Source organism: Corvus brachyrhynchos, unplaced genomic scaffold (genome assembly GCF_000691975.1).
Source record: "Corvus brachyrhynchos isolate BGI_N302 unplaced genomic scaffold, ASM69197v1 scaffold346, whole genome shotgun sequence".
In the NCBI taxonomy this organism is placed as follows: Eukaryota; Metazoa; Chordata; class Aves; order Passeriformes; family Corvidae; genus Corvus; species Corvus brachyrhynchos.
Genome location: NW_008238644.1, coordinates 6,432,184 through 6,456,195, shown reverse-complemented (window position 1 = coordinate 6,456,195; position 24,012 = coordinate 6,432,184). Strand labels below are relative to the sequence as shown.

Sequence of the window (24,012 nt, the reverse complement as noted above, 5' to 3'; positions counted from 1 at the left end):
CTGAAGCAGAGGTGGCTTGGGGATGATTCCGGAATGTTTCCTTCCTTGCAAAGCGTGGAGGTTCCTCTCAGTCCCAATGAGTGAGTCAAAATGTGCTTTTTTTCCCATTGAATTAAGTCGAACAGGAGCTCTGGGAATGCTGTGCTGGAAGGAATTGCATTTATTCAGGCAGCAGTTGATAATTTAATTTTACCCTTTAGTGCAAGAATGATTATTGCTGTTCGTTTTATTTTCTAGGACATTAGTTTGGGGATGCTCCTTACCCCCTGCCCTGCAGTGTTCTGCTGGTCCTGCATGTCTCTAGTGCCCTGAAAAGGGCAATATTATATTTAATGGTTATACCTGCTGAAAAACATGACCTGCTAAGAGGACACTGAGCCCAAGCCTCTGCTCTCCAAGTTTATTTCCTGAGATTTTCCATGATTTACTTGAGACCAGCATAAGGAACCTCACACATTCAATACCCAGAACTAATCTATCATCTACTGCTAAAACGTTTGTTTTCGTTGTCCATCCAATTATTTTTTCCCCATTATTCCTTCTTAACGGTGAAAGAAAAATTCCATCTGTGTTCATTAGGCAGCAAATAGGCCAGGAGAAAATCAATCCAGAGTTGTAACATATTTTATTATGTCTGCACTGATGTTTTTTAAAGCTGTTTTTTATTAATTAGCTTGGTGTGGTTTATGAAATGCACTTGGAGGCCAGGAAGTGAGCTACAAGAAGTAGCTACTAACAGGGAATGAGCAGTGGGAAGTCAGACTGGAGAGGGCTGTTCCTTTCAGAGCAACATGTTGATCACCCTGAGCACAGACAAATCTTTCCTTTGCAGTTCTTTGTCTTGTTACTTCTGCAGCCTTGCACAGTGACAAACTGGGATCATCTTGGCTACAAATCCAGTAATCCTGTTAGGATTTGCTGGTGCTGAGCCATGGCTGTTTGCTTAACCTTTATGGCTTTAATTCATGGAGAAATAATTTGAGTTCATGGTGTAAAGCTGACTCGTTGTTGCAGGGGGGACTTAAATTCTTGTCTTTTTCTGACTTGCTTCATGAGCTGTGTATTAGAAGTTGAATGGATGGAGTTCAACAGGTGCTTAGGTAGTTCTTCCATCAAAGCTGGACTTGGAGGAATTTCTGCATGGAAAGGGTGGTCAGGCCTTGGAAGGGGCTGCCAGGGAGGTTTGGAGTCCCCATCCCTGGAGGTGTCTGAGGAACAGCTGGACATGGGCTGGGTGACAAGGTGGGAATTGGGCACAGGCTGCACTCGATGATCCCGGAGGACTTTTCCAACCACAGCAGTTCTGGGATTCTGAAGTGTTTTCATCCTGTGTTCCTGCTGCAGGTTGAAAACGTGAAGTTGCTGGATCGCTACGCCAACAGGAAGGCAGCGACCGGGACCTTGTACCTGACAGCCACGCACCTGATCTACGTGGATGCCTCTGCTGAAGTCAGGAAGGAAACATGGGTATGGTGGGGTGGAAACACACCTGGAAGGGTTGCTTCAGATCACAGAATGGGTTGGATGGGGAGGGACTTGAAGGATCATCCCATTCCACCCCTGCCACGGGCAGGGACATCTTTCACTGTCCCAGGTTGCTCCAACCTGGCCTCGGACATTTCTAGGGATGGGGCAGCCACAGCTTCTCTGGGAAATCTGTGCCAGGGCCTGCCCACCCTCCCAGGGAGCAATTCCTTCCTGATATCCTGTCGATCCTTGCCCTCTGGCAGTGGGAAGCCATTCCCCCCTGTGTCCTGGAACATAATGTTCTCATTTCCAGAATAAACAGGTTTGGGAATTCCGAAGCTGTAGTGGTCTTTTATGGCATTTTGATACCAAAGGCTTCCCCGAAGCAGCTGCTTGGAAAGGAAATGAGCACAGTGGTGATGTGACCTGATAGAGTTCACTCATGGAATTAGTGTCAGTTCAAGGAATGTAAAAAACTTGTGTAATTTCCTGTCTCAAACTCAATATACAAAACCACTAAACATGAATTTGCAGCTTTTAGAAGTGCAGAATTAGCACTGAAACAAGCCTATTTTATTAATGTTAAGGTGAAAGGGGAGTGACAGAGTTTATTTCATATGGGGATGCAAGGAAAGCAAAGTGCACCTGGTAAACTGAGCTGCACATCTGCCTCTGAAAGTAATTTATGTAGGTCTGTGTTTTTTCAGTCCTGCTTTAGTTCCCTGGGCTTTGGGTGCAGTTTATGTTTGATAAATATCACAAATAAACTCGTTTTCTGCTGCTCCTTAGCTGCAGGAAGCACAAATAGCTGATTGTATTACAAAGGTTTCAGATCTGCTCGTACTGCTCACAGCTTTATCAGTGACAACTGGTGTTTGTTCCCTGTTCTCCAGATCCTGCATCACCACATCTCCAGCGTGGAGAAGCTGCCCCTGACCACGGCCGGGTACCCCCTGCTCATCCACTGCAAGAACTTCCACGTGGCTCACTTTGTCATTGGGCAGGAGCGGGACTGCCACGACGTGTTCACCTCCCTGCTCAAGCTCTCCCAGCCAGGTACTGGGGATGGCAGTCTGGCCTGGGAAGCTTTGGAATGCTCTGAGCCGAGCCCTGGGAGAGCTGTGCAAAGTTCATATCCCAAACCTGGCTGCTGTCAGTCACTTGTGTCACCCAGCTGTTGGCTGTGTGCAGTTCTGCCCTTTCCAGCTGATCCAGGCATTCACAGAATTCCGGAATCCCACAAATCGGCATCTTTGCTGCTTCCAGCAGCACGTTTGGGCTGCTCTGCAGTGTTTGCTCAGTTGTGAAAGCCTGTGCTTCACCCTGCCCTGACTCAGAGTCTCTCTTAGAGTGTGAGCCAGACACCCTCAAAAGCCCGTGCTCTCTTCTAGCTCCAGCTTTTTGTTCCAGCGTGGATGAATTTTCAGGCTCTTCTTGCAGGACGGCATTCCACTGAGTTCCCACCTGGCTTCTGCCTGTGGCAGCCTCTGGTTTTGGGGTGCTAGAACCAGTATTTGGAGTGGTGTTATTAAAAGGATGTCATTTGTAATTGCAAATGGTGTCGCCAGGCTGAGGGAGGGGAATTAATGGCACCAGGCAGCTTCTTGCTGGCCTTCACACAGGACTGGGCTGGAAATCCTGTAGGAGAAACGGGGTTTGCTGAGTTTGGATTTGATTTTAATTTATATTAAGGCTTGTGTCTATTCCCAGCATCCCTCTTGTGCTCTTTGGAGTTTTCTTAGTTCTGAAGTTCTCCCTCTGATGCTGTAGCTGGCAGGTTTGTGGTGTTGCATTTAAAAGCTGTCACTGCTCTTTGAGGTTTTAAAAATTAGAGGTTTGGGTAGTGCCTGAAGCGTGGGAGGTGTTACTGCAGGGGCTCACGCCAGTTTTCTTTGTTCTCTACTTAACTGTGTAAGTGCTGTAGCTCTTTCTTTTCTTCTGCTTCTGGATTTTAACAGTGCTTTTTGTTTGTTTGTTTGAAGATGTCTGTGAGTGTGCTCCCTTCATGGATTTTTGGCAGAGCACATCATTATTGATGATTTGCACAGGTGTGATGGAGAGCTCTGGGTTACCTGCCCAGTAACCAGCTGCTTTATCAGCCTCTGACAGGTTTCCCTGTGTGTCTGGAGCTGCCTTGGGAATCAGCTGAACGAGTTATTGGTTGGATTTGCATTTTGTGAAGAGAGGGAAGGAGATTGGGATGGTAAATGGGCATTTGTCAGAGCCAGCCTGAAGCCTTTGTTGGGCTGACAGCAATATTCCACACATCCCTAAAGGCTTCCAGTCTCAGAATTTCTGGGTGAGCAATGGCCTTACAGGTGTGCAGGAGCTGTTGTATGAACTCTCCACAGAAAACAGATCTTTTCATCCATGTTTTAATGTGAGGGTTAATGGTTATGATATAAATCTCATCTAACATTGCTTACTGCAGTGAATTCAGGAGGAAATCAATGGTTTAGGAGAAATTACTTCTTCCAACCTAAACACTAAAACACTTCGTTAGAATTAATGTATCTCCCTGCATTTGGGAGCTGAGTATTGGAAATTCCTTAGGATTCCAGGATGAATTGTCAGCACTTGGTACTACCCCAGCCAAAACCCTATAAACATGAGGTTAAGAAGTTTTAAATATCTCCAGCACTCCTCTGTAGCACTCAGTTACTGATTTCCAGAAGTTTTGGGCTCTCTGGATGTCTTTGCATCTCTAACTTGTTGATTTTTTTTCCTTCTCCTTCCCAGTGAAACCCGAAGAACTTTATGCTTTCTCTTACAATCCTAAAATGTCCAAAGAGAACCGGGAAATGGGATGGAAACTGATTGATTTGAAACTGGATTACCAGCGCATGGGAATTCCCAACGACTACTGGGAAGTAACGGATATTAATAAGGACTATGAGGTAATTCCTGCCCAAAGGAGCCACTTACTGCACTATCTCCTTGTTGTTATTAATGACAGCCCTGCTGCTGCCTCTGGGGAGCGAGGAGCTCACTCGGTTTGAGTCAAAGCACATCATCTTGATGTGGAGTTGCAGATAATGATGCTCCAGGAGAGCTGCAGAGTCACCTTGTTGTGCTTTGATCCCCCTGGCAAGGGACCAGAGCCTTGTTTTCCTGCAGAAATGTCAAACCATCTGTTGGGCAAAGCCTCAAGTACCCTGAGCTGCTTTTGGTATTTCCAAAGCCTGTCCCACCTGGCTGGTGACAGATGTGGAGGAGAGAAGAAAATGGCAGCAGTTTGGATGGGTGGGGAATGAGGCAGAGTGGAGAGGGACTAGGGAAGGAAGGAAGGAAAAAACAGCAGTGGAAAACAGACCTTTTTTTGCTTTCTCAGTTGGATCTTCTGCTATCTAAGGGCTCTCTGTCATTTCAGTCTGAAGTGCCTGCTGCTGTTATTTTCCCTGAAAGGCCAACTTGCATCTAAACAACATTAAACAAAAACATTTGTCAGCAAGCTTGTTCAAAATCCTGCTCTGCTTTATTTCCCTTTTTATTTCCTCTGGGGCTGTGTACAGTCAGACCTGGCTGGTAAAAAGCCAGAACAAGAGACTACAAGGAAGACACCAACATATTCACAATCCTGAATCCCTTCCCCTGCCTCTCCACTCCCTTCCCCTGGTAGCTTTCTTCACTTTAAGCTTTGGGTTGAAGAGATACAAGCTTGTGCTGTCAGAGGTGACTTCCAGTTTTACCTGCCTGTGCCTGTGGAGGCCTGAATTGAGATCTGGTGTGAGAGGTGCTGTTTCCAGTAGCTGCTGAGGGCACCTGGACATGGCCATCTCAAATCATTAATCACTCTGAGGCTTTGCTTGCTGCACTGGAACTCCCCAGTGCTTTAGAATTTCCTCAGCGTTTCCAGCCTGTGTTTTAAAATTGTCAAGCCTGATGTAAAGCCAGGCTTGGAGAGCAGCTTATCTGTGAAGTCCATGCTGCAAAGGCTGTGCTTGTTTGAGGTGAAGGGGTGAAGCTGCTCTCTGAGGATTCCACCTGAGTGCTGGAAGTGCCTTTCAGGTTGCATAAGATTTAGAGAGAACTTTTAAAGTATAGTTGTTCTTATTTTCTCTTTTTGTGGAAAGGAATTCTTGGCTGTGAGGCTGCTGAGGCCCTGGCACAGGGTGCCCAGAGCAGCTGGGGCTGCCCCTGGATCCCTGGCAGTGTCCAAGGCCGGGCTGGACATTGGGGCTTGGAGCAGCCTGGGACAGTGGGAGGTGTCCCTGCCCATGGCAGGGGTGGGATGGGATGGGCTTTAAGGTCCCTTCCAACCCAAACCATTCTGTGAATCTAAATTAGAAACTTGCATCACATTTCTGGATTTAAAGATCTTCCTTTTACTCTGCATTGTGCAGTCCAGTTTTTAGGTTCAGCTGCAGAGTTGATTGTTTCCCTGCATTATTTTTCTGAATACCTCATAACCTAATCAGCTAAAGATGAATTTTTCATGAATTTTGAAGTGCTCAGTAGCAATATCTGGGTTTTTTTCTCTCTTCTCCCTCAGGTTTGCAGCACGTACCCTCCTGAAATCGTGGTGCCTCGAGCTGCCACCAAGGCAGTGGTGATGGGAAGTTCAAGGTTCAGGAGCCGAGGGCGGATTCCGGTGCTTTCTTACTTATATAAGGAAAACAATGTTAGTGCTTCTCTGCCTGCTGCCTTGGGGGGAAGGAAGGGTTCCCCTTTTTGTCCAGTTCCCCTCTAATGAAAGGAAAGAATAAGATAATTATTAGATTTGAGGCCTTTGAGAACTGTGCTTCTCTTAATGGCTTTCATTCTGAGTCACAGAATGAGCTTGGAATGCATCCAGAGCCCTGCAAAAAGCACACACTTTCCAAGCTTCCTGTTGGGAATTTTTTTCTTAATCAGTTTTCAGCAATCCCTTCTGATGTGGGGTTTTTTAATCTCCTGTTTAGCTATACTGAATAATGTTTTATCAAGTTATATGTTGACTTGGCTGGATTTTCTTAATATTGAAGAGGAGGAACCACCCTGAAATAAATCCCCACTAGCTCAGAATAAGTGAAGGTTTCATTTTTTTTTTTTCCACTGAAGACCAGAATGTAAATTTGTAACTTTGCTGCCTCAGCAGTGTTTTAGATGCTGATGTCAGGAAAATTCTGTCCCAGCCAAATTGTTGTTTTCCTGAGGAAGCGTGCCTTGACCTGGGCACTGCCTGGAGTTGTGCTGGAAACTAATGAAATTTCCTTAAAATATACCCAGTGCTGCTCTGAGTGTGCAACGGCAACAACTGATAAGGAAAACTCAAAAGAATGGTTTGGAAATAGAAACCAAATGGAACACATGAGGAATTGCTGCCTTCCAGTACCTTCAGGAGGCTCATGGAAAGGAAGGAGAGGGACTTTTATATGGCCACAGTGACAGGACAAGTGGGAATGGTTTTCAGCTGTCAGAGGGCAGGATCAGATGGGATATTGGGAAGGAATTGTTCCCTGGGAGGGTGGGCAGGCCCTGGCACAGGGTGCCCAGAGCAGCTGGGGCTGCCCCTGGATCCAAGGCCAGATGCGAGCACCCGGGGATAGTGGAGGGTGTCCCTGCCCATGGCAGAGGGGGGAATGTGACATTTTGAAGGTCCCTTCCACTGAACCATTCTGGCATTCCATGAACTGCTGACATTTGGGGCAGTGACCCTCAGGCAGAGCAGTTTGAGCCTCCTCAGCCTCACCACTTCCAGTTTCCCAAAGTTCTCGCTTTGTGGAATGGCCCGGTAGTGTTCCTGCGTCTCCACCTCAGCAGCAGCTTTTCAGAAAGAGCCCACAGGACAATGAAGCTGCGACCCCAGAGGGGTTTGGGGTGGGAGCAGGGGCTGTGGGAGCAGGGGTGATGCTGTGTGTGTGTTGCAGGCCGCCCTGTGCCGCTGCAGCCAGCCCCTGGCCGGGTTCAGCGCGCGCTGCCTGGAGGACGAGCAGATGCTCCAGGCCATCCGAGAGGCCAACCCCGGCAGCCCCTTCATGTATGTTGTAGACACAAGGCCAAAGGTACCTCCATGGGCTTGGGGCTGCTTTTAAATCTCTTGTCTGAATGAGCAGTGGTGTTTCCAGTTCATTCTGTCACAGTTCTGGGGCGGTCCTGCAGCGGGAGTGTGGGATCAGGCTCCCGGGTCAGGGTATACAGCTGGAATGTGAAGTGCTCCTAAGGACCCTGCCCTCCTGGAGTATCCTGGGTTGCGGTTTGTGCTCAGGATGACCTGATGGAACTGGTTGGGACAGTGAAGCATTTTCCTGCAGAGCCCTAAAGGATAAAGGAGAGAACTGGAAGTGGAGTTGGAGAGAAGCCTCAGGATTCACTTCCACGAGGCTGAAGTGCTTTTGTTGGCAGATCTGGGAGGAAGTGGGACTGGGGAAAGCAATCCCTCCCTTTTTTTTTTCCCTTTTAAAAATAACACTCATGATGTTCTCATGATGGAGTTTAATACAACTCAAGTTTGGGGCTAGAACTTGAGAGCTGAGGGGTTTATGTGAGAGGAAATATTTGCAAAATGAAATTTTTAATGACTGTCATCTTGGGGATCTGAGTTTAGAAAGCAATTCCAATGGTTCTCTTACAAGGATACGGATTAGGAGTGCTGGTATAAGCCAATTAGAACACAAGAGTCTTCATAGCACACAATTATTTAAATGCAAAGATTTAAATTGCTCTGAGTATTTAAAAATAGAGCTTTCTGAGAACCTGCTTCACTGTTCAGATATTGCAGTTATTTTATACAAACTACAAATTTAGTTAAACTATGGCAAGGGCAAGAAAGCAGAAGTTTTTTTTTGGAAAATAGGGAATGTTTCACATCTTGTCCCAGTGTGTATCTTGGCTTTTAGTGTGACATTTCCTAGAGATCCCCTGTTCTGTAATGTGCATTTATAGCAGGCACTGCGTGTTCTTTTGGCACAGCCAGCTTGCAGTGGCAGAGATGTGCCACCCAAACCCATCACTGGTGGCAATTTTGTGCTAAAGCATTTGGTGACAAGGGGAGAATTTATAACTGGTGACACTTCTCCTTCTAACCCAAGCTGTCCCACTCTGGCAGAACTGAAGCACTGGGGTTATTTTACAGTTCTAAATGTGTCTGTACCATATCTGACTCTTCTCTCCTCTTGCAAAATCTGCCCAAATTGATTAGGGGGGGGTTGAGCTGCTCTATTTTCTGCCCCACCAAAGATGTCCTGGTAGCTCTCGAACTGGTCTGGGGGATTGTTAGAGCAGCTGGCTTCTTTTCTACTTCTTTCCTGCAGTTGCTGTTCTTTGTGCTCAACTTGAATGTTTCTATGTTTCCCTCAGGTGGCTTTATTTCCTCTGTGCATGTATGTCTGTGAAAAGCTTGGGAATTCTCTTGCTATTTCTGTACCACCATGTATGTATGTCCCTGTTAAAAATGGCTTTCCTAGTTCTGCTTCCTTGTGCCTCTCTCTGAATTTCCTTAGGTAGCTTCACAGTTAGGGCAGGCTCAATGTCTCTGATGACAGCAGAAATTGGGGGTTCATACTGCCCTAAGTAGGGTCTTAATGAGCCTCTGACTAATGAACTGCAGTAATTTTCATGAAACAGCTGCAAGAACTGTCTGGGAGGTGGGGAAGTACAGCTGAGTAACAGTTTTGTCCAGTACATTTTCTGGGAGATTTTAAAAAAAGGACTTGCAAAGCAGCCTCTCTGAACTGTGATTTTCTCTTTTCTTTCCTATCCCTTGAATTTGCCAGTTGAATGCCATGGCCAACAGAGCTGCTGGGAAGGGCTATGAGAATGAAGATAATTATGAAAACATTCGTTTTAAGTTCATTGGCATAGAGAACATCCATGTGATGAGGAGCAGCCTGCAGAAACTGCTGGAAGGTGGGTACAACCTTTTTTTTCAGAAGTTCCATGCACAATTGTGCTGTGAGGGAAGCAAAGTCAGCATCTTGCTTTGTTTGCTACATACAAGTGGCTGAAAGTACCGATGCTGTTGAAAGGCTTGACATTTTATTTGTTCTTGTTTTTATTGTGGTTCAAAAATAGCAACTAATACTAAAAACATTCCTTAATGAATGTGCCAAATTAATAGAAAAAGGTTAGAGAAACATTACATTTTACAGCTAAGACAGTCTCATGGTTGCTTCTTGACTTACTGAGAGAAAACCAACAGAGGTTGTTCAGAAATACTTTTGGGGGTTTGCCATATTTGGAGTATTAGCAGTATTTCTGATTTGAAATACGATTTTGGCATGATCTTCCAAAGACTTGAATCTCATACATACATTGTTCTAACTTTTCATTCATTTCTGATTTCTTTGAACCAAACTTCTTTAAAATGTATTAACTGAATGTTTTAATACATAAATATATTAAAATGCAGAGTAATTAAGCTCATTGTGATCATAGGGAAGAATGCAAAGCAGGGCGAAAGAATCACCTGAGCCATTGGGATTAAGGGTGGAATGAGGCCTAGAGTTTCACTAAGAGAATTTTGGAGAAGTTCCATAAAGGTGATGGCAGAGCTCTGCTCCCTGGTTTCCAGCACTGCTGCCATCCTTGTGCTGCCATTCCTTGTGGAATGGGGCAGAGGGGATGCTGCAAATCCTTCTGCTTGGTGCCTGTGCTTCGTTTTCTACGATGCCATTCCAGTGCAGTCATCCAGAGTAGGAGTTTAATATTTTAGTAACCACCATAATACTCCTCTTGTTTCCAGATAGGTGGGTAATTGATGCTCCCAGGTGGCCCTGCAGGATCCATGGTGACCTTGGACAAAAATGGGGCTGTTCACAGCTCTGAGTCCTCAACTGGCTCTTCCTGGCAGAGTGATTTTGTGGTGGGAGAAGAGGCAGAATAAATACTTGTTTTTGCTCCCATGTTCTTCTCCAGCAGTGATAAAATCTCATTCACTGGGGTGCTCTGAACTTTATTACTCTCAGTATTTTCTGTGCTGGGTTTCATTAGAGCAGCTGAGTTGCCTTCAAGGTTAGACTTGTTATTTCTGTCTCTAAATTAGAGAGAGAAATAACTTCAAATCTTTGTGGAGTGAGTGAGTGGTTGTAAATGTGATGGGGATTTAGAGCGAAGTAACAGCTCACTGCTGGAAAAAACACAGCTGAATAAATAATGAGTTACCCTTTAAACAAAGAGCAGAAGGAGATTTCCAGAGCCTCAAATTCTCACAAAACCAGCAGTTTTTTAATTATGAATTTTAGATACACAACCATGAGTGTGTCCTCAAGACAGGATATTGCTGCTAGCGCTTAAAACTTTTGGGGAGATAATGAGGAGGTGCAAGGGATGCTGTTCTGGGGTGCCAGCTGATTGCTGTGTGTTTGTTGCCAGTGTGTGAGATGAAGTCTCCCTCCATGAGCGATTTCCTGACGGGGCTGGAGAACTCGGGCTGGTTACGGCACATCAAGGCTGTGATGGATGCAGGTGTCTTTCTGGCCAAGGTAAAGCTGCTCTCCAGCTGCAGCTCGATTCACAAATGCCTCCTGGTGTGTTAGGGACTGCTGCAAGGCTGGGAAGGTGGCTCTGGGGAGAAGGTGGTGTTCAGGTTGGCCTCAGCTCTCTAAAAATGTTGGAGAACGTAAGTGGGTCATGCAGCTGCTGGGCCAATACAGGTCCTGTGTCCTGTATTGTAACTAGGCTTTACTAGAACTCATTTGAAACACATAAAATCACAAAATGTGAATAAATTACCTTTATAAACCTTTCTTTGTAGCAGTACAAACAACTCCTAACCCTGTGCTCGTTGTTCATCCACTGCTCTGCTTTAATCGAGGGATGATTTGGACCAGTTGGTTTTCTCCAGGCTTTGTGTGATGTACACACTGTAATTTTGATTATTCAACACAGTCCTCATTTCTGCAGAGCTGGTGGCTTTGCAGGTCAGGCAGAAGGAAGGAAGTCACTAAGGAGTAGTAAAGGGTGTGCAGGAAGTTTGTGGAGAGTGTAGTGAGTGGTAAATGTTGGTTTTCTCTCACAGTTTTTCCATGTCACAAGCAAGAAACTTTTGTGTTTCTCTCCTGCCCTAAGGGATGGGATGGGGGGGAAGTTGGGATCAACTCCTCTAATTTATCTGGAAGTTCTAATCCCTGGGTGTCCAACTATTATTCTTTACTCATCCACCAAATTTTTTCCTCAGAGGAAGAGCTTGGGAATCCTTGGCCTTCCAGAGATCACCAGGGCTCTTTTTTACCAGCCTGCTGCAGCACTTTGTTCTACCTGGGGTTTCTCTGGATGGAATGGTGCATTCCCATGGGCCAGAGGAGAGATGACAAGCATTCCCCTGGGGTTTTGGGGCGATGCAGGTGAAGGAGTGTGTTTCCCTGAGCTCTGTGCTGTGTCCCTGGCAGGCTGTGAGGGAGGAGAGGGTCAGTGTGCTGGTGCACTGCTCCGACGGCTGGGACCGCACAGCCCAGGTCTGCTCCCTGGCTGGCCTCCTCCTGGACCCCTTCTACAGGACCTTCAAAGGCTTCATGGTAAGGACTGCAATTCCAGTGCAATTCCAGTGCAATTCCAGTGCAATTCCAGTGCAAACAGGCCCTGCTGAAAGTGGCTCAGGCCATTTCCTGGGCCGAGCAGTGGTGACCTATATAAAGCAGCTTTGATTCTGTAAGGAGCTGTAATTGCTGCGAACAGCACGGCAGCAGCTGATTGACAATTCCCAAATCCTTGTATCCTGCAACGTCTACATGGGAGCCACTAATGAGAGATTTCAGCTCTGGCAGCAATCCACCAAAAAGTGGTGGAGGAGTTTGTCCTGAAGGTCTCTCATCTGCTGGGATTTGAAATTGGGTGACCTTGGTCCTGTCCCCCGTCCATCAGTCGAATCTACGTCATTTCACACCCTTTTTAAAGCCATTTCACTTTAATTTGGCTGTTTGCTTCTAGTGCAGGCTTTTTCTTCATTTGCAGCCATCCCTGCATGAATTCAGGGCAGTCTATGATGTTTCTTTCCAGTCATCTCTTGTTAAATACCTGAAGAGCTGCTCTGTCTCAGGAGAGTTCCTTGAAAGAATCCCTGAAATCAGAACAATGCAGATTTTGCCTCTTCCAGTGCCAGGACTGTTTCCTTGCATCCCATGCTGGTTTTATTGTTTCTATTTTTGTTTCTGGATTATACTGCAGCCTCTTAACGGTTAAAATTCCATCAGCACATGAAACATCTGCCTGGGCTTTGTCTCTGAACCAGGATTTATCTTAGGAGCAGTGACACAGACACATCCTTGTCTGTCCTCTGAGACAATGGTTTGTAGGCACAACCCCCCTGACAGGGTTGTTCCTAAATGAATTTATTGGCAGTGCAAGGAATGGAAAAATTCAAGAAGCAATATAAATGAACTTTTCTAAGAACTCTTGTGGGTTTCTGCCTTCCTTCTCTTAATCTGGATGATGATAGCAGGAATTATCTTTAGCTATGATCCAGCAAAGTGATAATGGATGCAGCTTCAGTCATGTGAGACATCTGTAAGGAAAACACTGCTTCCTTATAATTTTCTATAACTACAGGCATCTATTTAAAAGAAAAAATACCATGTAGTTGTTCTGATTTCATCCTGAACTCCTCATTACACAGCTGTACTTCATATATTTCTTTTTGTCTGTTAAACATTTGTTGAACTCCAGTTGCTGATTTATTTTGCTGAATATCACAATTCTCTTTCCCAAATTAAATAGCACAGTGTAATATTAAGCTGTTAATTCTTTGAGCTCAATATATTTGTATATTATGATTTTAACAACATGGAAACTCCCTCAAAATGGTACTTTGGAAATGAGTTCTGATTCCAGCAGTGCCATTGCCTTGGTAACTGGATAATCTATAAATCACAATTCCTGTTTCCATTGATTTCTGGGGATATATTTATAGCAATAGGGTCAGCAGGTTGTCTGCTTTTTAGGCTTTAACATCAAAGGCTTCATTTTGCTTTTTTAACCAAAGTAATGCTCTTTTCTTAATCCCTGTTTTGAACCTGCAGGTCCTGATAGAAAAGGAGTGGATTGCAATGGGCCACAAGTTCTCACACAGGTGAGAGGGGCACATTCCCCTGGGGGCAGTGAAACCAAAACAGTGTCTGCAGGTTTAGGGGATCCCATGGAAAATTGAAAAGTAGAAAACATTTGGAAAATATTTGCATTGCAAGTCAGTATCTGCTAAGGCTGTTCTTTCATCACGGTGTTTTTATTGCTTTACAAAATCATTGTATGAATTCTGGGTGTTTTCCCACCTGCAAAATTGTATTGTTTGAGGAGTGCTAATCATGGAATCACAGAATCATGAAGGTTGGAGAAGCCTTCCAAGATCATAAAGCTCAACCATCAACCAGCACCAACCCATGTCCCCAAGTGCCACATCCACACATCTCTTGGACACTTCCAGGGATGCTGGGCCCTCTCTGGGCAGCCTGTCCCGTGCAGAATGCTCCAACAAGGCCTGTTAATTCTGCAGCCATCTCCTGGAAGAAGATCTCAGCCACTTTGTCAGGACTTCCCCAAGTTCAAAGCATAAACTTGACCTGGAAGAAAACTTCTGGCGAGGGGCCCTTTTGTGGTGGGTGGCAGAGGATTTACCCTGGTTTTTGCACCTCTCTAGGTGTGGCCACCTGGATGGGGACCCCAAAGAGGTGTCCCCTGTGTTCACCCAGTTTGTGGAGTGTGTGTGGCAGCTGATGCAGCAGTTCCCCTGCTCCTTTGAGTTCAACGAGCGCTTCCTGCTCGAGATCCATGACCACGTTTATTCCTGCCAGTTTGGCAACTTCCTGGGCACCTGCCACAAGGAGCGGGAGGAACTCAGGTGAGCTGGGAGTCTGTGGAGCCACCAGGCCACAAATCCATTGGAATGTCTCAAAAAGGGGCTGGATGGGTGTGTTTTATGGAATTGGAGATTGTAGAACATAACCATCTCTCAAGACAATGTTCCCCTTAACCAGTGTGAGAAAAGAATGTGAATTACATCCCAAAAGAATGTGAATTATATCTCAGAAAAGATGTTTTAGTTTGGATCACAGTAATAACTTGCAGATATCCCTTCTGGACAGGAGAGTGTCCCTTTTAATTCCTCAGTGATGTATCCTCATGAAATCAATCATAGCCATCATAAAAGTAATTCTCAGCTCCCTTAATCTAATTCTCCTCCCAACATCTGCAGTTATTAATCCACTTGCTGCTTTTTTTAGTGATCAGATGTTCTTTGTACTTGCCAGAATCTTTGAGAAGACCCATTCTCTGTGGCCTTTCCTCTTACAGAGGAAGCAGGAGTTGAGAAATCCTTTGTACAGAGGGTTTACAGCTTACAAAGAGCTTCAACCAAACACTCTACCTTTCAGTTTCCAGTAAGTTGCTCAGTTAAGAAGGGGAAGGAGGGGGACGTTTCTTTCATTGTAATGCAGATTGATAACTCAGGTTAAATCAGATAAATTTGCTCTGATTAGCTTGGTTTATTTTACCTTTCCCCTCCATTCCTCAGACATAAACGACGAGGAGCAGTGCCAAGATTAAATAAATTCAGGCGCTGTAATTTAAAATAGTATTTTTAATTTGGTGTTGAGAAAGATGGTGGGGAAAGGCAAGGAAAAGCAGAACTTCAGAGAGAAGCACACACACCCCCTTACTGCTTGCTCTGTCACATTAAACCTTTCCAAAAGTTCCTCTTTTCCTCCTTTTTAATGTATGTTAAGAAGTGTTTCAAGCAGGGATTTCAGTGCCCACTCCAGGGTTTTTCCCAGAGCAGGCTCGGGTTGCCAGGTCTGTTTTATTGCCCAGGGTGTCACAACAGATCTGGGAAGTTTTGCTTTGTTTGTGCCTCACTCCTGGGCCCTGCTGAGAGAGAGGGGGATGAAAATGTGATTTTAAGTGCTTTGTGTGCAAATAAAAGTTGGGAGGTTGGGCAAACCAAGGACTGGAAGATAAACTGCCCAAGCTTCCAGTAAATCTGCTATAAAAAAAAAATGTATTTTCATCCTATTCTAATATTTACTGCTGGGTTTTTTAACTTTCAGAAAAGTTGCCCATTGCTACTGAATTTTGTAGTCTGGGGTTGTGGCAGGTTTTAAAATCAATTACTGATCTCAATTTATTAAAAATATTAAGCAGCATCTATTTGTTGGCAATAATGCACAACTGATTCTCATTTTTCCCCGTTTCTGAGGTTTTGGTGTGGGATGTACAATCGCTTTGACAAGGGCATGCACCCGAAGCAGTGTGTGCTGGACCAGCTGCTGAGCTGCATCAGCCAGAAGGTGACACTGGAGGACAACGCATCCGAGCTGGAAAACGTGAGGCACAAAGGGCTTCAAATCCCCTGGTGGGTTTGGAAAGTGGAACTGGGATTAAACTGGGACACTGAGGAGTTGTTGCAACCAGCTGGGTAAAAATGAGGGGTTCAGTGACAAAGCTCTGTGTTAAAAACCCCAAAACAGCCTCCAACAAATCAAAATACAGTATCTAAAATACACCAGTGAGAAGAATATCGGTGTCCTTTGCTAGGGTAATGTGAATGCTGAAAACTTCAGCTTTATTAATGAAACACTGATGTTTGTGTCAGACATGGGAGGATTTGTGTCCAGGTATTCCTGATGCTTATATTGGACATGGCAGGATCTGTGTCCAGGCACTTCAGGGCTGGATTGGAGAGCTGGAAAAGAGGCACTGCCACAGGGCTGCTGTGTTGACACCTGGCTTTTGGCCACCTCTGGCATCTGGGTATTAATTCTTTGTTTTATGCCTTTTTATCTGTGCAGAAACTCCCTTTCCTCGACGGCCCCTTGCCCAGTGAAGGCTGCTCCTCACCCAAGGCAGGACCTGCTGCTGCCAAAGCCCCAACTCCTCCTCAGGACTGTGGAGAGGGAGCAGCCCCTGTGCTGAGCAATGGCCCCTCCCTGGGCCACCAGAAGCACAAGGAGAGCCCAGCCCAGCCCCGGGATCTCGGAGCCTCCACAGGGGATGGGCAGGCTCAGCACCAGGGATGAGCTCTGGGAGCTGCTGGGTGAAGCTCTGGGGAGCTGCTGCAGCCCCCATTTGCAGCTGAGTGTGAGTAGGGGTGTGCAGGGCTGGGGGAGCAGCTGCTGTGGGGCACAGCTCCTGCAGCTCAGGTGATGCAGAGCTGCCAGGAGGCTGCCTGGCATTCCAGAGAACTTGGCTTTCAGTGGGAACACGTGTATTTCTGAGGGTCTGGGCTGCCTGCCAGCACTGGTGCTTGAGGCTGGAAGAAATCCTGGCCAGTTCTGTGAGGAGCTGGGCAGTGTTTGTAACTGCAGGAGGAAGGATGCAAATCCCTCTGTTCTCAGTGGTGGTCCAAGGTCATCTTAAAACGAGAAAAAATTTCAGTCTGTCTTCAAATGATAAAAAAAACCCCAACCTTTCTTAGCTGTGAATGAATCTCTGCATGGACCCTTGCCTTGTAGCAGAACTGATTCATGTTTTGTTTCCTATGCATATTTGTTACACAAAACCAAACCCCCTGTGCCTTTTCTGAGACAGTGTCAGTGTCCAGCCAGGCCATTGCTGTTTTTGTGTTGGAGTTTGGAGTGTGGTGTTGGCTCCTGCCTGTAGTCAGTGTTTTTGAGGAGGTTTTCTCCTACTGCAGCTTCTACAGGGTTTTTGCTGATGCCCTGAGTTCAGTAGCTTCTTTCCAAGCTGACCTCTTGAAGAATCAGCTTTTATGGACGTCCTTCATTGCCAGGAGTGCAGCAAGCCACAGAGGCAGCCTGGAACTCATGGATTTAGGATTAGAAATGAGGAAAGACAGGAGAACATTTATGTGGAATTTTTCTCTCTTATTTTATGATCTTGATTAAACTGAAGCAAGAGAGTAGCTGTTCCAAGCTGGAATCATTGATGAGACAGCAAGTGCAAATGGGCTGTATTCTGTTATTGAAATGGGGCCCAAAATTATGAAATCACTTGCTGAGTGATTCGAGGGAATGTCCAAAGTCCTGGAACATTAGGGATGTTTTGTCTGTCTCGTGAACAGTATCTCTCATGGCAATGAACTTGGGAAGAAACAGAAGAAACAAGCACTTCAATCCCCAGGAACTGGGTGTCACAAATGAGTGTTTGAAGGTCACCCAAAGAATCCTTGGGAGAGGCATCAGCAGAAGCAGGTTTGATATCAAAAAGTGTGACCAAATTCATTGGCAAGGTTCACTCTGTTACTTATAAAATGGTTAAAGCACACAGAGAAAAGCTGAAATAGAAAATCAAGCAATCTAAAATCAGTGTGGAGGCTGGGGATGGAAAGGAATGAGGGAGATCCTCCTGTTGAGTCACAAGGCTCAGAGTGGACCAACCTGCCAGACTGAGCCCTGGAATTACCAACAGGTCAGGCCTAAAGGGCTCCTAGAAACAGAGTGGCAGCACTTAAACTCAACAGCAGAGAATCAGCAAATAAGGAATTGAACAAAGGTTTTATGGAGAATTTCCTATAAGCACAACAGGAGCTCCCTTAGAGGCTGAGCTTACAAATCTAAAGTCCTCCAGAATCCAGGAGGGCAGCATTCCCAGTGCTTTGGCTCTGGCACAGCCCCAAGGACCATGTCCAGGTGTATCCCTGGGAAAAATTCCCCTCGAGTTCCCTGTTTATAGAGTCCTAAGAGAGTTGGTTTTAGTCAGAGTCACTTTCCAGCCTGGCTGCAGTTTGGGTCAGTATCTTCCTTTGAAAGGTCAATAACAAAACTGTTCCACTTGGGTTATTCAGGCAAGAAAAATCAGATTGCAGGGCTGTTGGTTAAAGCCAGGATTTGTTATCCAGCCCTGGGAGCAGCCAGTGTTCCTGATAAGCTCAGGGTGCTGCTTATCAAGGTCAGGGCCTGAGGACATTTCTGAGATCATGGTGTGGCCTTGGGGGCTTGGAAGATTCACCCCCCCAAGGAAAGCTGTGCCACAGTCCTTGTTCTGTGCTGAATTGCACAGAATCCCCCCGTGCAGCTCAGTTCAGGGTGCTGCTCTGCTCTCTTTTCAATCTGTTGTTTAAATTAGGTGCTGCCATTAAATTTTCCAATCAGTTTTTCTCTTTTATAAAAAATTTGGAAGCCAACTGAAAATATTTGAGCTTTCCCAGTCTCCAGTAAAAGTTCGAAACATTCCAAAATGACACCAGGAAATGCCATAGCTGTGCTCATGTGCTTTTAACCCGTGGTGAAATCACTGGGTTAGTCCAGTGTCCAAAAACCAACCAAAACCTCCCTGAGTGGCTCGTTTTGGGTAAGAAAATACCTGTTCTATTAAGCACATCAAAGGCCCAAGGAAAAAGAGAGCAGAGTTTCTCCACTGCCTGGAATGGCAAAGAGGAAGCTTTTTAATACTGAGGGTTTGTCAGACTTAAATAGAGTTGTTGTTGAGGAAGGAGTGGGAGCCACAAGAGGTGATGGATTAAAAATTAATTTCCTGATCACTTGGAATACTGACCCAGGTGTGAGTGATGGATCAGCCCTGTCTTGCCTTTCCAGGGAGTACTGGGCAACATCCATCCCCAAATTCTGTGAGAAAATGGGACATGAGGCCAGGACAGGCACTTTTTAGGACCAGTTATTCTGTGGATCATCAGTTCTTTTAATATTTTTAATATATTCCCTGATTTTCATTAGAGATACAGAACTGGAGAAGGTTTTGACTGACTACTGAAGGATTTAAAGATGCCATGGTTAATTCTTGTAGGAATCCAGCTTGCAGAAGGCTCCTGTAAATGTTCATGTGTTGCTTTGCCTTTGGAATTGCCAATGGAGGAGTTTAACAATCTTTCCTTGTTCCCAAAACTGATGTCTCCACAAAACTCCAGTGTTACTACAGGTGTGTACAACCACCACCAGCTTACTCAGACACTGCAGGTGGTGTAAGCTTGGAGTAACCTTGCTGCTTTTAACTCCAGTGGCAAAACAGAGCCAGAGCCAAAAATTAATGTCCTTTAAACCTCCTGGGTTTCATGTGTACAGGCTCAGGCAAAGGCTGCAGTGTGTTAAAAGTCTTTCATGCTGGTGCTGTAATTCAGGAGCTGGAAAAGATTCCAGGCTTTCCTCTCTTTCCATGAGCTCATGGATTGAAAACCAAGGAACAAGGAGCTTTTTGGTTTTGCTGGTGACTCTGGGCTGTTTGAAGAGCTAAAATGAGGAGCTGCTCAGAGCACTGCAGTGTGTCCTGAGCTCAGGTGGGATCTGCTTCCCAGAAAAGCCGTGTTCCCTGCTCCTGGAGCGTCCTGCTGGCAGCAGGGCCTGGATCCTCTGCTCCCTGGAGGTGTGGAAGGGATGCAGAAGCTGTTACGTGGGAATCTGCTGCTGCTGCTGGGCAAAGTTACTGCAACTTCTTTATTCCTAGGGGAGCATCCCTGCTTTGTGAGGTCAGAAATCCTGCTTTCCTCTGGAGCACTGCAACTCCTTTCCATTCGGATTCCTGTGACTGGGAGAACTGGGAGGGAAGAGGGATCTGATCTGCTGCAGATGGGCTCTGCTTGTGTGAAACTCTCCCTTTTCTGGAGCTGCTCCTGCTTCTCCAGGATGTTCCATGACTTCTCCAGGACATTCCATGGCTTCCTGCCTGTTCCCAGTGTCTCCTGTGCTGCAACCAGGTGTAACTTTGTAGTGGGCCGGTGCCTGTCATACTCAGAAGCTCAAGAGGGACTCGTGGAGCTTCATTTGAAATGGTTTTAATGCGAATTTCATTCTGTGGGTTATTAAATTGGGTTTTCTTTTGCAGTTGTCACCTGTGGGAGAAAAAATCCAATTGTTGCTGTTTGCTCTGCAGGGAAAAAGTGGGAACAATTGGGTTGTCCATAGTTTTAGTTCTCCATGGCCTCTTTAAGGGTGAGGAAAAGCAGTTTGGGAAAGCTTTTAGGTCTGATTTATTCCTGATCTGTTCCTGTGCTTAGTGATTGCCTTTCCAAGTTAATTCCTTGGAATAAAAATCCGCCTGCTCTGATCCAGAGCCACCCTGGCTGGGATGGAGGAGGAGATGGGTTTGGAGGGAGCTGGGAAGCTTCAGGAAGCTTCCCCAGTCCTGCAGAGTAGGATTTGTCAGGAGCTGAAGGTGCCCAGAGCTCCACAGGATCTGCAGGTGCAGCTGTGGGGCTCCAGGTGGGAATGTTGGTGTGGAGCAGCCCTGTGGCTGCTGTTTCCATCGCCTCTGGAAGCAGTGAGCCCTGGGAAGTGCTCCCAAAGCTGAGGCACCCTGGGAAAAGCATTGGAAATGGAAGAGCTCCTGTTCAGGCACTGCTGCCCTTCAGCTCCTGGCAGGCCTGGGCAGCCTCAGACCCCAAAGGAATTTCCTGGCTGGATAGTCAGGGGTGACCAGGAGAATTCCAAATGTGTTTTCCTCTGCTCCCCATCCCCTCTGCTCTGTGCTCAGGGCTGGGGTTGTTTTTATAGGGACCTATCCTGGCTATTCCTGGTTTCCATCCATCCCTCATGCACATCCAGGCATTCCCTGGGGGAAGAACCTGCTCCAAGTGTCCTATTTATGTTTTAATTAGCAGTCAGCACTTGATTAATTAGCTGAGGAAGCAGGGGATGTTCAAGCCTGTGTTTGGGGCCAGGCAGGCAGGTGGGCCATTCGTTAGGGCAGGTTTGCTAATGACATTAATTAATGCGTCCTGCTGGGAGCTGCAGGAGCAGGGCAGGGCCAAGGGGTTGTTTTTCTCTCATTTCTCTGTATTTCCATCTAGTTCATGTAGCAGAAACTACTGGAGTAACTCAGCACTGGTTCCCATCCTCCAGCTGGATTTTCCTTGTCATCCCCAAGCTGATCCTTGTAGGAATGTCCCTAAAACCGTGTGTAGTGCTGGCTGGGAATGTCCCTGTTGCTGTTTTTGTCTGTGTCACTGGTGAGGGACATTTGTGGGGGATGAAGCCCCGTTTGGAATGTGCCCCTGAGGGGCAGTTCAGTCCCTGCACTGCTTGAACCCTGTCTTGTCTAGAGGAGAATTGTGTCTGTTCTCTGTGTTTGTCCCACGGAGTCTCACTTGGATTGCAGGTATTTTTATTCCCTAGACCAATAAACCCCTCTCCTTTTTAAAGGAACTGGCTGCTCTGGTTTTTGGGAATTAACTCAGAAAAACTTGGAAAGGTGAAGTCAGTGAAAGGATATTAATTAATAAAGTGAGTCTGGAGCCACTTCCCCTCCACAGCACAGAAATGGGGTGATACCTTTGGTTTGGAGGGTGCAGGGTCTTAAAAACAACCCAAAAGGCACATAACCAATGGAAAAAAAGGAATATAACTACGGGGGGAAAAAGGAATCTAACCCATGGAAAAAAGGAATCTAACCAATGGAACTCTTAAATCTTGGTGTCTTCTGCAAACTGTGCTGCTCTGGAAGGGGTTTTATTTAGATTTTCCGTTCTGTATTAAACCCAAGTATCTCCTCAGTGTTTCCTTGCTCCTGGAGAGCTGTCTGTCCCTCACTCACCTGGCCACAGCTGTCTCCAGGCTGGCTTCCAAAGCTTTCTGAGGAGCAACCAGAGCTTCTGGAAGGAGCTGAGTCCAACCTTTGTGAGTCCAGTGAGGAGGTTTTTTTCTGATGGGTTCAGAGTGAAGAACCCACAGCCCAACTGCTGATGGTGTCCTGGAAAAATCCTCCTTTATCCCATTCTTTTTCATCATGGATAGAGAGGTGTTAAATTTTTGAAGTGCAGACAAACTCAGCTGAGATGGGAAGATGCTCAGGAGGGAGATTCCAGGTACAAAACTTCCCTGTGAATGCTGGGAACAGACTCCAGACCCATTAGCCGGCCCCTGATGAAGATTTTCCACCTTAAAAATGGGTATTTTCTATACTTGAAGGCAATAAAATGGGCCTGGCACTGGGGTATCCTCAGTCCCTGGGTGTTTCACAGGCTTCTTGCTAATTTTAAATGTTCTTAGTGCTGCCAGTGAAATCCTTCATTTACTCAATTAGACTCGCCTTGCATTTAATTGGATTATTAGCATTAACACTGGCTAGGATTGATAAAACTGCAATTTAATTTGGGGGGAATTTAGACAAAAGGTGTGGTACTTGGAGTTTCTCCTGCCTGCAAGCAGCTCATGGATTCCGGTGTTCTCCTGGAATTTGTGTTTTCCTTCCCTTTGGGGGCATGGAGAGGATGGGGGGATACAAAACCTTTCTCTCAACAACAGATCTTGGAGCTGTGGCAGAGAGGGAAGGGATCCAGTGTGAATGGAATTGATAAAAATCTATAAATAACCAAAAACCCCAGGGATGGACCTGCAGAGTTATGGGATGCTGCTCCTGGATCCCTGAAAGTGTCCCAGGCCAGGCTGGATGGGGCTTGGAGCAGCCTGGGATAGTGGGAGGTGTCCCTGCCCATGGCAGGGGGTGGGAGAGGAGGGATTTTAAGGTTCCTCCCAACCCACACCATCCTTTTATTCCGTTTTCCAAAAGGGAAGGGGCTCCCCGAAGGCAGTGGAAGCAGAGAGCTGAACTCCTGTGGGTTCCAATACTGCCAAAATTCCTCAAGGAATGACTCATGGAGGAGAAGAAACAGTGCTGGATTCCTCCTTCCTTCCTAAGCCCGTCTTTCGAGGGTTGATTCCCCAGACAAATTGGGAATTCCCATCAGCACGGCCCTGGGAGGGACGTGCGGTGCAGCCAAGGGATGCTGAGCTGCCGTCCCTGCCCTCTCCTGGGTGATTCCTGGATAACACCTGGATCCCGGTGCTGCTGGAGCCACTCCACGCTGCGTGGTGAGCAGGGAGAACCCCCAGGGCTGCGTTTTGGAATGCTGGGAGCAGATGGGATGGCACAGAGGGCAATTCCAGAGCGCAGAGCTGTGCTGGGGCAGTGACTCCCGGCCCAAAGGCAGGAGGCACAACAGCCCCACTCCCCAGATCTGCTTTCCCGACCTTGAGCACTGTTAGTAAATCCCTAATCCCTGCAAAATCATTTATTTGGGACTGTTTGGCTCGAAACTTTAAAGTGCTTAGCACTGCTAAATCCACAAGCTCATTAGCTCCCTTCAGCTGCGTTAATAACGATAATCTCTTTAATGGAAGCAACTTTGGGCAGGATTTACCTTCCCAAAAAACCTCATTGACTGGCATTAAATACCCTTCTGCCCTCTAATTCTTCCCCAATTAACAGGGAGCTGATCAGGAGCTGCTTCCTCCAGAGCAAAGGCCGGGTCAGTCCCTGGCTCGGGCCCTGAGCTCAGGCAGAAGGTGGAAGCTTTTCCCGACTCCTCGTCCTTCCCTGGAGTTCGAAGCATTGGGAAGCTTATCCCAAACGGGTCAGGCTGGTCTGCCACCGCTCCCTGGGCTCCTGGTGGGGTTCATCTGGCTCTGCTGCTGGAAATGCCCCAACGGGATGTAAGGAACAGGCTCCTGCAGCGGGAGCTCCGGGAGCGTGTCCCTGTGGGATTCCAGCGGGGGGGGTTCTCGGGTTCGCCTTGTTAGGATTGGGTTTAATCTGCTCCTCACCACAGAGCTGCTCTTGTTCCTAAGATCTTCCTTGGTTAACAACTAAGCAGCAGCAGCAACAACAAAAGAATAAGCAGTTTATCATTAATTTGCCATCTAAGGATTTCCCTTTCATCTCCAAGTTTCCTACATTTCACATTTTCTAACACTTCTGTTGTCTGCATTCCCTTTTTTCCCTTTGTAACACTCT

The 24,012-nt window shown here is 46.4% G+C and overlaps 2 protein-coding genes across 3 annotated transcripts in view; both read left to right on the top strand.

The window, feature by feature from the left end:
• Positions 1 to 21,421, top strand: part of MTMR8 (myotubularin related protein 8) — a 22,717-nt gene extending 1,296 nt beyond the window's left edge. The window contains exons 2-14 of one of the 2 annotated variants that reach the window (XM_008636225.2): positions 1,345 to 1,467; positions 2,361 to 2,523; positions 4,207 to 4,364; positions 5,960 to 6,088; positions 7,317 to 7,451; positions 9,162 to 9,294; positions 10,759 to 10,868; positions 11,775 to 11,900; positions 13,401 to 13,450; positions 14,015 to 14,215; positions 14,625 to 14,753; positions 15,569 to 15,695; positions 16,161 to 21,421. In XM_008636225.2, coding sequence (XP_008634447.2) covers positions 1,345 to 1,467; positions 2,361 to 2,523; positions 4,207 to 4,364; positions 5,960 to 6,088; positions 7,317 to 7,451; positions 9,162 to 9,294; positions 10,759 to 10,868; positions 11,775 to 11,900; positions 13,401 to 13,450; positions 14,015 to 14,215; positions 14,625 to 14,753; positions 15,569 to 15,695; positions 16,161 to 16,388 — 1,812 coding nt within the window. In that variant the 3' untranslated portion in view covers positions 16,389 to 21,421. Of the gene's footprint in view, positions 1 to 1,344; positions 1,468 to 2,360; positions 2,524 to 4,206; positions 4,365 to 5,959; positions 6,089 to 7,316; positions 7,452 to 9,161; positions 9,295 to 10,758; positions 10,869 to 11,774; positions 11,901 to 13,400; positions 13,451 to 14,014; positions 14,216 to 14,624; positions 14,754 to 15,568; positions 15,725 to 16,160 lie in introns of both variants that reach the window. The other variant, XM_017737580.1, reaches the window with a different exon arrangement.
• Positions 21,422 to 21,508: 87 nt separating this feature from the next.
• Positions 21,509 to 24,012, top strand: part of ASB12 (ankyrin repeat and SOCS box containing 12) — a 7,289-nt gene continuing 4,785 nt past the window's right edge. The window contains exon 1 of the mRNA XM_017737582.1: positions 21,509 to 23,090. The gene's annotated coding sequence lies outside the window, so the exon portion shown is untranslated. The remainder of the gene's footprint in view (positions 23,091 to 24,012) is intronic.